At 30.2% G+C, this 16,701-nt stretch overlaps 1 protein-coding gene across 2 annotated transcripts in view; it reads right to left on the minus strand.

The window, feature by feature from the left end:
- Positions 1-16,701, minus strand: part of LOC145259952 (uncharacterized) — a 90,901-nt gene that overhangs the window by 56,294 nt on the left and 17,906 nt on the right. For both annotated transcript variants that reach the window (XM_080117930.1, XM_080117931.1), the window contains exons 2-3: positions 8,590-8,677; positions 2,261-2,292 (exon numbers count right to left, since the gene is read on the minus strand). In XM_080117930.1, the coding sequence (XP_079974056.1) occupies positions 2,261-2,292; positions 8,590-8,677 (120 nt within the window). The remainder of the gene's footprint in view (positions 1-2,260; positions 2,293-8,589; positions 8,678-16,701) is intronic.

Consider the following 16,701-nt stretch of genomic DNA (forward strand, 5'->3'; position numbering starts at 1 on the left):
ATTTAATTAGTATATATTTTCTTTCTCTTCCGCTATATTTTTTTTTATTTAATTCATTAAATCTGTTAATTATGAGGACCAAAATAATGAATCGTGTGTATTTATTCTCTAATTTTCTTGTTTTTGTTCTGTTATATAAATTCTATTTTATTTGTTTTTTCTCTGAAGGATAAATTCTATTTTCTTTGAGTTTTTTTTCTGTATTCCAATTAAGTAAAATAAATTTTCTCTAAAATAAATTTTGCTAAGTTTTCCGTTTAGTTTATTATATAATAATTTTATTTAAACCAAAATACGACGGTGTACTGGTGTAGACATAAAATATCTCTTCCAAAGTTAGGGAACATATTTGGGAACTACCGACCATAAGTATAAAACTACCTGGTATATTTCAAAACAATAATTCCCTAGGAATCGGAATCGTACTTGGTATCGGAATCGTTAATCAATATTTTCCTGGAATCGGAATCGTATAAAAATTAGGAATCGTCCCAACACTAATAATAACCCCTCCACCTAATTTTCTGATGTTGATTTGTCATGTTAATTATAAGCAGACACCAATAAAAGTTGGATTTCCCAAGTCAAAAACCTTTCCCTTCAGCATCAGAACTTAATTTGATCTCAAAATATTCAAGAAAATGTTAAATTGGAAATGGACGCGCCAGAAATGGCCGGCATTAGATATTTGAGAATTGGTTTCTATGTAAAATTAATTTTTCTTTAAATGGCACAGGTCAGATTTCACCATATTTTCTAAGACATTATATTTTCAGAAAATATACACCGGAGAAAATCTGGCTTGTGGCATTTTTACTGTTTTGTGCCAAATTTTGTGAAGAAAAAAAAAAAAAAAACGTAAATCCTAAGGATTTTTATAAAATAGAAAAAAAAGGCAAAAATTTGGATAGAAAACCTAGATTTTTTTGCACTTGAGGGCAGTACAATATAATATTCGATTAAATTCACAAACTTTAGGATATTTCTGGCTTACTGTGAAAAAATTAGGTTGATTAGATATATTTTTGTCAATTTTTAAGCCTTTCAGCGATTTGGTGATAAAATACAGTTTCCAGGAAACAAGCGAGATAATGCTATCGTGAAATTGAAAAATCACCAATGTTAAAACGTTTACCATTTTTCTTGAAATTGAGCGTTTGAGTCGATTTTCTTTTTGTTGAACTAGATTTTTTTCTCTAGTTTCTGAAACACTAAGCGCCATTGATGCCTGAAAAGAGTCCATTTTTGGTAATTTCCATGCTCCAGCCGACTGTGGAGGTGGGGGGCGCCCAGGTTTGCCCAGTTGTAAAATATGCTTAAACATGATATTTTAATTTGTCCAGATTTTGTACATATTAAAAAGTGATGATTTCAAAAGTTTAAAAGTATTTGGGTGCCATCAGCTAAAATCGAAACCAAAAGCAAAACTGCAGCATTCAAAGCTGGTGACATTATCACTGTACCAACATGACACATATGAACTGAAGAAAAAAAGATGGATGTACAAAATAACGATTTTTTTTCAATTTTGGCCCATTTTTTGACTCCTTAAAAACTATTTTAACTTGCTAAAACCCATAAAAGAATGGTCCATAAAAAAATTCAATCATTTTGAGGCCCCTAGTGCTCCTCTGCTATTTTTAGTTTCGGAAGAGATAGAGTTTGAAAATATAGGTTTTATGAGATCCCTTATCTCTGCTATGTATTTATTTTCTATTTACATGTTTCTGAAACAATGTTTTTATTCAGATTCAGTTTTACCTTACACAACGTTCAATAAACCATGTCTCAGCATTCTCATAGATGTTTGCGCATGTTTACCCTTAACATATGCATCCCAGAGACAATACAGTGAATATCAAATTGATTTTTAAAAATAAAAATATTTAGATAGAAAAAAAAAAAAAATAAAAATAAAAAAAAAATTAAGAGCACTTTGGCTTGCAAAAGATGCCTGGGCATCTCTGTTAGCATTCCCTGGCAGGGCACCTTAAGCAATTAGCAATAGACTTACACTTTCTGAAGAGGAGGAAGCAAAGCCTGGGAGGGCGGATATCCTAAAATTGCATAGGCACAGCAGCATACAATATCCAACAGGAGAAAGACATCTCAACAATAACCTATTATTCGTTGGCGTTGATACAGTAGGAAAACAACATATCTAAGATTGATGGGGGGGGGGGGGGTAGGCATAAATCTGTAGTTTAGAAATGAGAAGTTATTCTAATCATTAAAAATAGAAACAAAAATCCATACGAACCTCATCTTTTGTCTCCTTTTCTACTGCATCTTCTGCAAGAAAAATTTACGTATTACTATTATAAAATATTTAAAGGACAGCAATTCTAGTTATAATTGACAAAGACTTGCATTTTTCTATCTTAAAAAAATGTCAGTACAAAACAAAAAAGATCAAGTATACAATTAAATACAATATGGGAAACAATTCTAAATAGTAGATTAAAAAACCTATATATATATATATATATATATATATATATATATATATATATATATATTTCCCCCCAAACCTCTTACCTTGATGGAGGGAGAGACTAAAACTTGCTGCTATGGTTTCAAATGATCTGAAATAACAGCAAGGGGAGACTTGATTCCAAGTATTTCTCATATGTTATATGTCCTTTCTTTTGAAAATAGGGTACGATTATGAATATCTTCAGTATAAAATAATCCTTATACACTGTGAAATTTACTTTATGTATGAAAACCAAAGAGGGGAGATATAACATGTGAGAAATATTTTGAATCAAGTTTCCCCTTGCTGTTATTTCAAATCATTTGAAACCATAGCAGCAAGTGTTAGTCTTTCTTGCCTCCATCAAGACCAGAGGGTTTTGGGAAAAAAAATCAGATATTTTGTAATTCATATGCAAAACTAGGAAAACAAATGACTATGATTGAAATATTTTATGGCTGTAAAAAAGTGACAAAAAATAGGCTGTGGATGATCCCTTTAATGTGCGACCTTAAGAGCAAATGTCACATAGCCCACTATACAATTCGGATCATTAGCTTTCCAATGAACCTCCATTTGTTAAATTTTGATCAATGGTTGCTGAGATTTCGAACTTATAAAATTGCCAAAAAAAGTGGTATATCTATCTACCTATCTATATGAATATATCTATACTCGTAGCCAAATTGATTATTAAAATGCTCATATCTTTGGTTATATGGGACGAAACATGACAATTTTCAGACTTTTTTGAAGATTATACTATTCTATGGTTAAAATTTTATGACAATTGGTAAAAAAGAACCTATATTTTTAAACCAATAAAATATGTCCAAATTTGCCTACATTTGTATATATAGTGTTCTACCAGACAGCTTCAGTTTTGCCACTTCAGTTGTCTCTCCTGTGGCCTTGCCAAGCCACTAATATATATATATATATATATATATATATATATATATATATAACAGGCTCCTTCAGTCTTTGACAGACTATGGATACCCACGAAGGGGTGCCTGCGCGTGAAATTTTTGTGGCATGAGGTGCGCAATTTTCAACTACACCTCTCCTTAGTCGACACTATTAAATACCAGTGGCAAATGTAGTGTATTTATAGGACGACCGGAAACAAATGCGGAGATAAGCGGAAAGCACATACAGCGCTTAGAATTCCCAAATGGTCACCCATCTGGTACTAACCAGGCTCAATGTTACTTAACTTCGGTGATCTGACAAGAACTGGTGTGTGAACGCGATATGCTGTATATATACGGCATATCGGAAAGAAACGTGCGGTAAAAACTAGAGAGATGATTGGCTAACTAAAAACTCAATAGGAGGTGCTTATATAAAAACGCGAGATAATAAAAAAATCCTCGCATAAGCCTGATGAATCCTAGCGTGGATGAAACGCGGAATATTCTGTGTAGCTTAATCACCATATATATATATATGTATATATATAAATAAATGATTTTTTTTTTTCCCTCCTCCATCTACAAAAACGCCACATAAAAATTCAGTAGGTGTCCTACTACTAGCCATTATCTGATGTAGGTTTTGTTGTAGCTACCAATCGCTTTCAACAAATTATTATATTGATTTCTCAGAGAGTAACTTTTATTCATATATCATCTTCACAAGTATTAGCATAATAATTACTCACTCTATATTTCTTACTCTTCCTCTCCTCAAAGCGACCAGGAACATTAACACACTTGCAACATCTTTTCCTAACAGCGCTATCCATGTTCACTTCTGCAAATACATTTGACATTAGTTCTTTAGTTTCCGTTTCTTAAAATATAAGGATTACGCCCTCCACAAACTCTGGCGAATTTCATTGGCTGTCAGCCTGTGTTTTTTGGATTATGGAAATATTTGTTTATGGTATTTTTTGAATGGTTAAACACTAAACAAGACGGCGTCAGCCAACATACAAAACAAATTCAGCTCTTTCTTTCCTGCTGAATACTGAATGTAAACGTTTTCAGCAACTTCATCTAAGCCCATTCACACAGAGGTAAACACCTGATGACTTGTTTCATATGCTTTAATTCTATACAAGCTGGGGCCTCACCATCGGATATAGTTTAAGGTCATATCCAGGACTCCAATGGTTTTAGGATTGATTCCTACACTTACATTTTTTTTTATTACTTTCCTGTATTGGGGTGGAGGTCATGCACATTTTTTTTTTGTTGTTGTTGTTATGCACATTTTTTTGTACAGCGTTAACTCGCCTGCCTTCTTTATTTTTTAGAGATTTTTTCCTTTCTTATATGGACTACCAACCCGGCTGTGTGAGTTTCCATCCCAACTCGTTACCAATCACGTCATCAAAAAACAAATTTACATCAGTTTATAAGGATTTCTTTCATTGCAAAATACCAGAACCAATGGTTTCAGGATTGATTGAAATAGGTCTTCATAAACTTTTATTAAATAAATATATTTGTAAATATTCATTAATTTCTGTTATTAGGGGAGGGGAAAGGTCATGCACATATGGAAACTTGAAAGTTTTTTTTACTAACGTGCATTTTTACATTTCACGCTTGCTTAAAATATTTCTTCATAAACATTTTTTTTTTTGATTATAGAGAGCACATTCTCATGTTAATTAACATACTTTTTAACATTGCTTTCTATAGGTGGAAACCTCAAGTATCACTTCAGAAACTAAAACAAAACAATATTAGCTCAGTCTATGATAATGCGCTACATATTTGTGTTTGAGGGAGTGGAGTTCTTTCAATGAATTTGTTCTAGCTTTGTGCCATCTTTTCACTGGGTAGCGCCAGTACACGGGTCTTGCTAGTATATATTTCATATATCTACTTAAAACATCTTATCACATTTTACACATCAATTTTCAGTATTTACTTTGAGAGTGCTCAATATGTAAATAGAGCTAGATAATTTATGAAAATATAATTGCCACATTTTCATAAACTACAAAATTTCAAATAATATATATATATATATATATATATATATATATATATATATATAAAAGGAAATTGTTCAAGACAAGGCATGAAGCCACTGATGTAAGGAGCTAACAAAAACAAAAGCTGATGTAAAAACAGGATCTGCCTATTGATCTTAGTCTTAAAAAGATCAAGGTTGTAGGTAGAAGGAAAACAGTGAGCAGGAAGAGAGTTCCACAACCTTGCAGTCCATGAAAAGAATCTACTGGAAGGTGTATTACGAGATATTAAAACAAAGAATTGGAAACCATTAGACCAACAAGTCAAACAAGCTGTAACAAAGGAAGCAGAGAATAGATCACACAATTCCGAGAAACACAGGCCATAAGAGTATTTGTAGAAAAGACTAAGATAGGTTGCAGTGAAGAAGTATGGAGACAATCAAATACGTTTCTGCAAATTATCAAGAACCTTCAAATGGGACACAGATTCACCATTCCAAATATGACAACAGTAATCCATACATAGTCTGATAGTAAATGTGTAGAGATAGAGAATAGACTCGGGTGTGAGAAAATGTTTAGAGCGATAGAGAACCGATTTTACGAGAAGCAGAAAGAGAAATAAATTTATTGATGAGAAAGACAAAGTAGTTTTAAAGTTGATTTCTAATCGAGAGCAGAGTCATCCATAAGAATCTCAGAAAGAAATAGCAGAATTTTAACAGGATTAAATGAAACAAGCCATTTCTTATTCCAATCCATAATAGAACTCAAATAAACTTCTAGATCAACTGATCCGAGAAAGATGGGCAAAAGCAATATCAGAATAGAGGGTGGGGTCATCAGCATAAATGCTAATTTTCTGAATAATATTCTCTGGAAACTCTGGACGTACCAAAAGACTCGAATCATAGACTTTTGGTTTGTTGGCTTGCATGAGCTGCAACATTATTGACTATAGAAATAATTATATCATCTCATATCGAGTTGAAGTAAGATCTTTTTTATCTTGAAAGAGTCAACAGACCCTCCAAGAGTCGATGTCAGAATTTTTGAAATCATTGGCGTTGAACCTTATAACTTCAGATGATACAACCCTGCTCTCCTAAGTGCACACTTAGGGTGTTAAGTTTTGTTAATACATCAAGAGTGATAACTACATACCTTGTAGTATGTCCAATATATATTCTTTATACAGAAGAAAATTTTTGTAAATTATTCAATTATTTTAGAAAATTATAGGACAAGAATTCAATTTGTTAAATATATAAAATTGAATTTATAACTGCAACATGAAATGTTCTTATATAGATTAAAGCAAATATAAATAAATGTTCCCAGTATTCAACTCAATATTAAAAATATTCAGAATAAAAATAAGTTAAATGTATAAATGTGTATATCAATCATATGAAGGGCATTTGTCTGTGTGTGTTTATCTAAAAGTGATAAACTACACAAGACACAGCCATAAAGCTAATATATTCTTAATGGTTCTTGTCCTAAATTTACCCTATATTAAAAACAAAGAAAAATCTGTATGATGCATGTAACCATGGCAAAATGAAAATATACTCCGAAAATTGCGATATTAATAAAGTCGGTGTATTTTTAAATAAGAATATCAATTGTTATGAGTACATGAAGAGTGTCTACCATTTTGAAAAAAAAAAAAAAAAAAAAAATCAAGTGGAGGTAATTCAAACTTGCAAGATTTATGTTGTAATGCCTATGAATTCCCATTAATGATTTTCTTTATAAAAATAAAATTACAAATTTATGTGATTTTTAGAATATGATATTTTTGAGTTTTGTGTTTCAGTATAGGAGGAATTCTGAACAAGAGCCTTCTTTTTCAGCATTGCTTCAGACATTCTTTTAGGTGTCAACAGTAACAAAATTATTCAGGGATGAAAGATTTGAAATGATTTTTTTTGTATCAACGTTTTGGTGAAAAAATGTATTTTTTGTTCAGAATGTAATATTTTTTAAGGTGTGTATGTGTGTGTGTATGCGAGAGAGACAGGAGAGAAGATAGCAGAGATGATAAATATGGTAGCTCTCGAAAAACCAAGCAGTTCAACTGTTTTAGTAATTGAGGCTCCTACGACACAAGCTCCAATAATTTTTCCCTTTTCAAACTCAGTTAGGTCAGGCATTTTTACCCTAATTTTACCAAAATCTAAAAAAGAATTACAAATATAAAGTAGATAAAAAAGAATCTATCTACAATGGAAATAAGTTCCCAGAATGAAATTTGGATCAATATTCCTGATATAAGTCATTGAAATATTGGAACAAAATTTGTACTGTTGAATTTTATCCAACCTTTGTGTGTGCGACAAAAAAAATAAAAAAAGGGGGTTAAATTCTAGAGCAAAATCAAGTTCAATATTTAAACTTTTGAATAGTTTGTATTATTTGGAATCTTTGGACTACTGTTCTTACTTTGAATGTCATTTTTTCAGGTATAGTTTCTGTCGAATTTCAGACGGAACTCTTTATTTACTTCACGGGGTAGCATACTCTCGTTCTGTCAGCGAAGTAATTTGCAATTCTATTTTTCAGTCACCTGCACTATAAATTTTTCTGTCTGCCATCCATCTATTGGCATCAAAATTCATAACTCAATTGTATTTTTTTTTTTTTTATAAAACAAAAGAATTTGTGTTGACCTAAATTTTAAAATTTTTGCATAACTTAACTGACCCAATGATTTATTGTTTTTAAATGTTGTCAGTAAATCTCATGATTAATTTATACATATATTTTTCCCATCATGTGACCTGCAAACTATTACATGTTTATTGCTGTGATTCCTCTTGTATTTTTGTACATTTTACAATTAATGTACACAAATTTTACATTATCAACTTGAGAAGTCTACATAAATATAAAGAATCGAGTTAGAAGTGCAACAATTTATCTTTCTTTTAAAGTGTTGTTTCAAAGAGTTGAATATTGTCAACTTGCTAAGTCTGTCTTGGTGTGGTATTCACCCTCAGGTTGGTTGAGCCGACTTCCTTCATCAAGGCAAAAGTCTCTAAGGAATAATAATTTCACAAGTGGTTCCCAGTTATGTGTATGTGAACCAAAGTTGGAGAAAGTGTTACAAATCCATTTCATTTAATTTTTTTTTTGAAAATTGTTGTTAGTAGAAAATATAGAAATTACTTACTGGAAAGACGAGTTGTAGATTTCTTTGTGTTAAGTTCATCTTCAGTAAACAGATAATCAGCAGAAACGTTGCCTTCACTCTCAAGTGCCTTTTTAAAAGAAATAAACATATAGAATAATACACGTTTTAAAATAAATCTCTAAGAAATCATAAACGACATCAAAGTTAGTTATGGAAAAAAAAAAAAAAGGATAGAATAATATTAAGTCTGTTTTTCTGTGTTTAACTATGAAGACAAATGACTTGAATAAATTGTGACTTTTTTAATCTGAAAATGGACTTTTTTTTGTGAGTTTATTTATTAGAGGCAAAAATGTAATCACCATCTTTAAATTTTCTTCTTGAGTCAGTCAAATTTCTTCTATTGGCTGATTTTGAGATGTCAAGTTTCACTTCCTTATAACAGTGTTGACAAGTGAAGCAGGCATGGTCCCTTGTGAGTGCACAGTGAACAAATTGTCTTTTATTTGGCAGTACTAGTAGTAATACACACGGACTAAAAAACGCTTTGGATAATCACAGATTTCAAGGTAGTTCTACTAAAATAGCCATATTTTTTAAACCAAAGCACTTCAAGTCTTCAAATTACTACTGTTTTGTTCGGAAATGAATATACTTTCAAATGAATTAATGAATATGAATGTACATTATATATTTTAAGAGTTTTGAGCAAATAAAGTGATAAAAATGTGAACGTCATAAAATGGCGTTTTCGGTAAGGTTTTGTAATGACCGCCCCTGTTTTCTAAAGGTCCGTACCGTGATTGTATGAAGAATTTCGTCATGAAATTTGGGAATCAATAAGAAGAGGTGTTAATCTTAATACTGTCAAGTGTCCGAAATATTTTTGACCATTTCTTTTTTTGTCGTGTTAAAAATAAGACTTTAATATGCCGAGTATCGAACATTTTGAAAAAAAAATTCTTCGGACACCCAGTAGTAAGTAAATCAATCTTTTTACTATCTTTATCAATTAAAAGTATTATTTTATGTTGAGTAGGACCGCGGTAATTGATAATTTAAAAGGACCTACCCGAAAAAAAAAATTGTTTCTATTTCGAGAATTTGGTCAAATGAAGTTATTACTAGAAGCAGCAGCAGCAGCTACAGCCTGTAGAATCAGCCATAGCACAGTTGTATAAACAAACACGCGTTCTTTAATTTTTATTCAAGAACGAATTAAGAAAAACAAAATGAAACATAATGAAAATAATTAAGAAAAACAAAATGAAACAAAATGAAAACATAATGAAATATGAATATAAATGTTCTTATGTTTAATTAGAGCTATTTTTTTATCAGAATAACATTAGTTTAGAACTATTCGGTTTTCAGAATGTATAACAACAATCCCAACCAATTCGGCATTATGAATCTGTTGCAATTTCTCACATTTTTTCGTCAAATTTAAAAACATGGTTAAAAAAAACAAAATAAACTTTTGTAGATATATAGCTTGCATGCACTTTTATTCTTTAAATTAGTTTTGAACAGCGAATTAAAACAATGTTTTACTGCGAACAGCCACAAATGTTTTTTTTTCAAAATCAAAATAAGTATCAAAATCTCGTTTATACATAGATTCGAAAAAGTTGTCAAAAAACAAATATATAACAAATAAATGTTATCAAAGGCAAGATAAGTTACTTTTCTACCTAACTGGATAATTTTCTAGTGTTTTTATTTAATGTAACATTTTTATTCAGCTCGAAAAACGTACAGTGTTTACCGATGTAATGTATTGGAAAATTAAAAATGGCGCCCGGCCCGACTCTCTTTGACACGGTAAGTTTGAGAAAAGGAGTTAAAAATTTAAAAAAAAAAAACTATACAAAATACTGTTAAAAACTCACCGAATATATGTCAGCCTATGTCACGGTAACATATATTGAGCGAGTTTCTAGCAGTATTTTGTCTACTTTTTTATTTTTAACTCTTTTCCCCAAACTTACCGTTTCAAGAGAGTCGGGCGGCGGGCGCCATTTAAAATTTTCCAAAACATCGGTAAACACGGTTTTCAAGCTGAATAAACATGTTACATTAAATAAAAACACTAAAAAATTATCCAGTTAGGTAGAAAAGTAACTTGCTTTTGATAACATTTATTTGTTATATATTTGTTTTTTTGACAACTTTTTTGAATCTATGTGTATAGTAATACAAACCCTCAAAATCTATATCAATATTCTTGAAATTTTAAAAGCAGTTAGAAAACACATCAAACTACAATTAGGAAGCTTTTTATTTCGTTAATTTTTTTTTCTACTTATTAAGCAAAAGATATTTTTACAACCTGCTCCAGCGTAGTATAAACGTCCTATGGAATTAACACCTTCAACCTCGAAAATAGAAATCAACAAATTTATGGAATTTTCTTTGAAATTTCGCAACGCAGTTTCTTATTAAATTAAAACTAAATATATAATATAAAGCCAATAATTATGAACCGCTAACAGTAAATATGAGTGATGAACGCTCTCTTTGAAAAAAAGCTCTCTTAACTTTACCTCTAATCCAAATTATGTGTGACAAGTCTCCTCCTAAAACACTCTTTAACCCTAACAATAACACTAAGTTCGAGTGGCAAGCCCCCCTCCCCCTCCAACAAAATACCTCTGTAAGCCACATACAAGCATCTAAAACAAACAAACAAAAAATAGATCCTTCCTTAAAGAAAATACACATAAAAATAAATTGGTTAACTGTTCTAAAATGCTAGAATGGCCAGGAAATGGTGAATTATTTTACATTAAATTTTTGTGAAACTAACCGCTCCCCCCTCTAATATTGTTTTTGTTAGCTTTGTCTCTGTCAAGTTTTCAGTATGTTCACACATAATTTTCCTTAGCCCTACAATTAATTCAAAGTCCGAATGGCAACCCTCCACATATTCTCATTGCATAGAAACCCTCTTAAAACTACACATAATCATCTTAAAAAAAAAAAAAAAGCATGCATATTTTCCCATAGAAAAAAAAACAGTTAACTGCCCTAAAATGCTAGAATGATCTGTAATAGGAAATTATTTTACATTCAATTCTAAAATAATTTGTTTATCTTTCATTAAAGTTTTTCATGGCATTTTATACATAATTTCCTAAAAAGTTAGAATCACATTTTGGAGGGGTGGTCAGAAGGAGTTGAGTGGGGTTAAACAAAAGGTGTTAATCTACAATAATACCAAAGAAATATTGCAATATATTCATTTTTAAATGGTCTTATGTTTAGATTTAAGTTTTTTGTACATAAAGCACATTACAATTCAACTTTGAGTTCTCCAACTTCTTTTCTGTTTATGGATACATGACATTTTTAAGGAATTGCTGCATATTTATGCACATTTACTGCAGATTATTTGGAAACCATAAACTTTGGGAAATTTTCAGTTGCATATTCGTATTCCTTGTACAAAAATACACTTATACAGTAAATTTCATTTTTTAGTCCTGTGTTTTAACAAAGATATGACATTTTTACTGAAAAAGTAGTGTAAAAAATGTGACGAAACGCATATGGTCTTAAAGAGGGGAAAATATCCAAACGTGTGAGGCACAAAAATAGCCATAACTTCCTTAATTTTAATCAGATTTTAAAAATTTAAAAAGATTCTTTCTTAGCTCATCAAGCTCTTTCTATGCATATCAATATTGAAATATTTCAAGCTATTTCAATTTTTTCATGTGTATTGCTAGTACTAGAGAAACACTGTGCATGTTATGTCAAACATTTAATTATTTTAACATTCTCTGCCATTTGGAAGGCTAACTCGATTAAAGAAATGTTAAAAAAAAAAAAAAAATGCAAAGATATAAGGCTGGTACTACTTTGCAAATTTTCTGGGTCTAGAATTTCCCCTGCATTAAAAACAAATCTGTATGATGTACATGCCTATAATGGAATGAAAATATTAAAAATAAATCGCGTACATTGATCAAGTAATTTTATTTTTTAACCAAGGCAACCAAATTTTATAAGTAAGAGAATGCCTTGTGTCGCCATCTTGAAAATAATTTCATGAAACAAGTGAGATAACAAGCTTATGAGATTTCCATTGTAATGTCTGAATTGCTATTAATCACTTAAAATGCTTTTCTTTATAAAAATAAAACGATTTGATCAATTTACATGACTTGTGGAATATATTTTCGTTTCATCACGGGTACATACATCATTATAGATTTTTCTTTATTTTTTTGTCTTTTAATATAGGGGGAACTCTTCTAAAATTTCCATCAAAATTAAAAAGGAAACTATTTTGGAATAAAGCCCGGTTGTTGACTTCCAATTAAAAAAAAAAAAGTACAGTCAAAACAGATCAGACACTCTACATTGAGGATCACTTTAATATATAAATATTATGCAAAATTATCACCCACTTCCTGACCATTCATGCTCCTAAACAAAGTGTTTTTTCTCAACCTCATCACTGTTGTAGCAATAAATCCAATGTCATTATGACAAGCAGTTTTTACAATAGTCAACTAAACAAAAAAAGTAAGAAAAATAAATACACAACAAATATTACCAAAGGTAAATTTATTCTTTTACCTACATGGATAAGTCTTTTGTGTTTTAACTTATTTTAAAGTGTTTATTTATTTTGTCATGGTAGTGTCAAATTAAAATGGAAAAGAAATAGTTTCGTTATAGTCATTCATTACCCTTAGATTATAAATGTCGGGTGACGAAACTTGAAGATAAAAAAAAAATATATATATATATATATATATATATATATATATATATATATAAAAGATAATCAGAGAAAGTAAGAAAAAAAAAACTGCATAAAAAAAAAGCAAAATTTGGCCTAAAAACGTTGAGTGGTTCTAAAATGTGTGATCGATTTACAAGAATGTTGCATTAGAAACTGAACATCTACAAATATTTAAATAGACATTTTTTTAATAATCAGGTAAACTTGTGTCCATTCGATAATAATCTGCTGGAAAAAGAAAAAAAAAAAAAAAAAAAAAATAGGGAAAGAAGGATGAAATTAAAAAAATATGGAGAGGGGTGCAAAATTCTTCAGGTCTGCCTGTAATTTTTTTTTTTACAAAATTTTTTTCTTACACTATATATCTATAAAAGAGAAAACGTATGTGGTGTGTGTCTGTACATTTCCCTACCAAACTACTGTTAATTTTCAGTGTACAGATTTGTGATTTGACATAAGAGGTATTAAGATTTGGGAAAATCTTTTTTTTTTTTTTTTAATCGGTTTTCAGCCAGAAATTTGGTTGTCAACAGGTTAAAGTTCAACGATTTGACCTTTGAAAACTCTACCAAACTCCTCTGCCAATTTTTGGTCTAAACACTAGAAATTTTAGATGTAGGTTACTTGGACATAAATCAAATTTTTTAAATTTAATTTGAGCCCAAAACAAATGTTAAAGTGTCAAAGTTTTAAAACATTTGACTTCTGCAGTCTCTACCAAATTACTCAACCAATTTTTGGTCTAAACATTTGAAATTTTACATAAAGTGTATTCAAACATAGGGCAAGCTTATTAATCGGTTTTTGGCTAAAAATTTGGATGCCAAGGGGCCCAAGTTCAAAAGATTTGACCATTGCAGTCTCTAACTATTCAGCCACTTTTGGGTTTAAACATTTGAAATTTTACATAAAGGGTATTCAGTCATGCAGCAAGCTTTTTAATCAGTTTTTGGACGAAAATTTGGCTGCCAAGCGGTCAAAGTTTACAGAGTTGATCATTGCAGACTCTGGCAAACTCCTCCGCCAATTTTGAGTCCTGAAATTTTATTTGCAATTTTAGATGTAGGTTACCTCGACAGGAGTCAAACTTACAGAGAGTTATCTCCAAAATTAGTGCTCAAGACAAGCTACCGGATGTGGATATGGTTGATATAAATACGGAACGGAAGCATGACATGAAAAACGAAACCATATATTTATTTGAAAAAAATTACTTAGATAACCAAATAGAGTTGCTTCCTTTAGAACGAGTTAAGAAACCTTATTTGTTGTATATTAAGTACGGGCAAAAATGGCAGAAGAAAAAAAAAAATAGGGGGGACATAATTTTGAAAGCTGGTTTATTGTAATATTTTGTAGGTTTCCGACTACTTTTTGATTGTATTTGAAAGATTAAAATAGTCACGGCCAAAACGGAAGGGGGGAGTAAGTGCCTTTAAAAATCTACCAAAAATCAAGTAATTATCCAATCAATACAAAATTTTCACAGATTAAGTGAAGAATGAATTTTAAAATGGTGTATTTTTTTTTCATAATCGATATACTTTTTTTTTGCCCACAACCCCAACTCTTTGTTTGTGGTTACAAATATGCTTAAAATAATCAGCTGAAACTGAAAATATATTGTACTGTGGGAGGGTTATGATAAAAAAAAAAAAAAAAAATGCACATATTAGATTTTAAGGTTGAAAATCTGAATTTTGAATGCGTTCATCTTTGTGTTTTGAAGTGTGAAATTCTTTGAATATGTTAATTATTATTCTTTCAGATTAGCAAAAAAAAAAAAAAAAAATATATATATATAAATAAATAAATTTTCATTATTTTCATGAAGAATACTACTTTTAAATCTTTGAAAAATAAATTAATAAATTTCTTTTAGTGGACCCAATATTGCTAATATACCATTAAAAAAGAAATGCTTTGAAGAAAAATCAATACAAAAAAAAAAAAAGAAAAGAAAAAGAAATCGATAAATAATTGTGCATTTTGCTAAAAATGTGATAATTTCTTTTGGCAATTTGTTGTTATGTGATATTACTTCACCTATGGTAGATCATAAGGCCTACAAACAGCTGCTATCTCCCCCGTTTCCTTTTTGCTGTGACTTGCACTTGACTTAGTTTAAAATGTGGGGGACTTGCATCTACCACTCTCATGTCCAGAAACACTTGGTCCTGATGGCAAGACAGGGTCAAGATGACCAAATGTAATATTAGATGCAGGAGTTGTCTTCAACACACACGGGGCCTAGCATTCCCAAAATGGTCGCCCATCTGGTACTGGCCAGTTTTATTGTGGCTTATGTATTGCTTATGAAAAAAAAAAAAAAAAAAAAAAAATTAAAACACTTATAATGTTGATTCTTTATTTGATAGTAAAAAAAAAAAAACTTTAAAAATACATGGAAATTTACAGGACTAAATGAACTTCATTTACACCTCCAAACTATCATTAAATTTTGGATTTTTAAAAATTTTGCCATGCGAAATTTATAAAGCGAGATAAAAAATGGAATTGTTTGGAATTAAGGTATTTATGTTATAATATTTTTGCATATTCTTATAGCAAATAATTCTAAATCTAATTTAGACAAAAAAAAAAAAAAAAAAAAAAATAAATCGTTATCTATCGAGACAGAAATAGGGGTGAATGGTATTTTTTTGGAAAATTTAAAATTCTATTAAAAATAGAAAAAGTTTTATTTTATTTTCATATGATAGATAAAATTCAGGCTTTTATATTTCTGGAAAAAAAAAGTTGCTAAAAAATAATGGATTTTAATAGATTTTAATTTGTTTGAAAAAAACAAAAACAACTAAAGTTAATTTCCAAAATGGGAAAAAATATTTGCACATGTGAAAAAACAAAAAAAGTAATAATGAAAAATGTTTTCACGTCAACATTCGGAAGCCGACAAATTCAACTAAATTTTGTAGTTAAATAAATTCATTGTAAAAATCCTTTGAAAAATAAATATTAGTTTTCTGGGTCTATTTCAAAAATAATTAGTAAAGTCCTAAGATATTGAATTAGAAAAAAAAGAAAAAAGTAAATAAAATAAGAAAACAAAAAGCACCTTGTTTGTATGAAAAAAAAAAAAAAAAAAAACATAAAAAAAAGCTTAATTTAAGCTGATTAAGGGGAGGTTGAAAATAAGAAAATGCCTTTCGGAATAAACACCCCCAACCTCCCCGTGTTAAGAACGGCTTTTGGAATAAACCCCCTTTGCAGGTTGGATAACCAGTGCACATTGACCATCTTTGGGTGGTCCCCCAGTGCATCCCCCCCCCCTTAAATTGTTAGGGGGAAGCACAGAATAGTTACAAAACACCCTCCCCTGTCCATGTTAAGAATAGCATTTGAAATAAAAATGTTATTTCAGCATGGTAGCA

The sequence above is a fragment of the Euprymna scolopes genome, chromosome 35 (assembly GCF_053919585.1).
Source record: "Euprymna scolopes isolate OS-2025 chromosome 35, ASM5391958v1, whole genome shotgun sequence".
NCBI classification, from domain to species: domain Eukaryota; kingdom Metazoa; phylum Mollusca; class Cephalopoda; order Sepiida; family Sepiolidae; genus Euprymna; species Euprymna scolopes.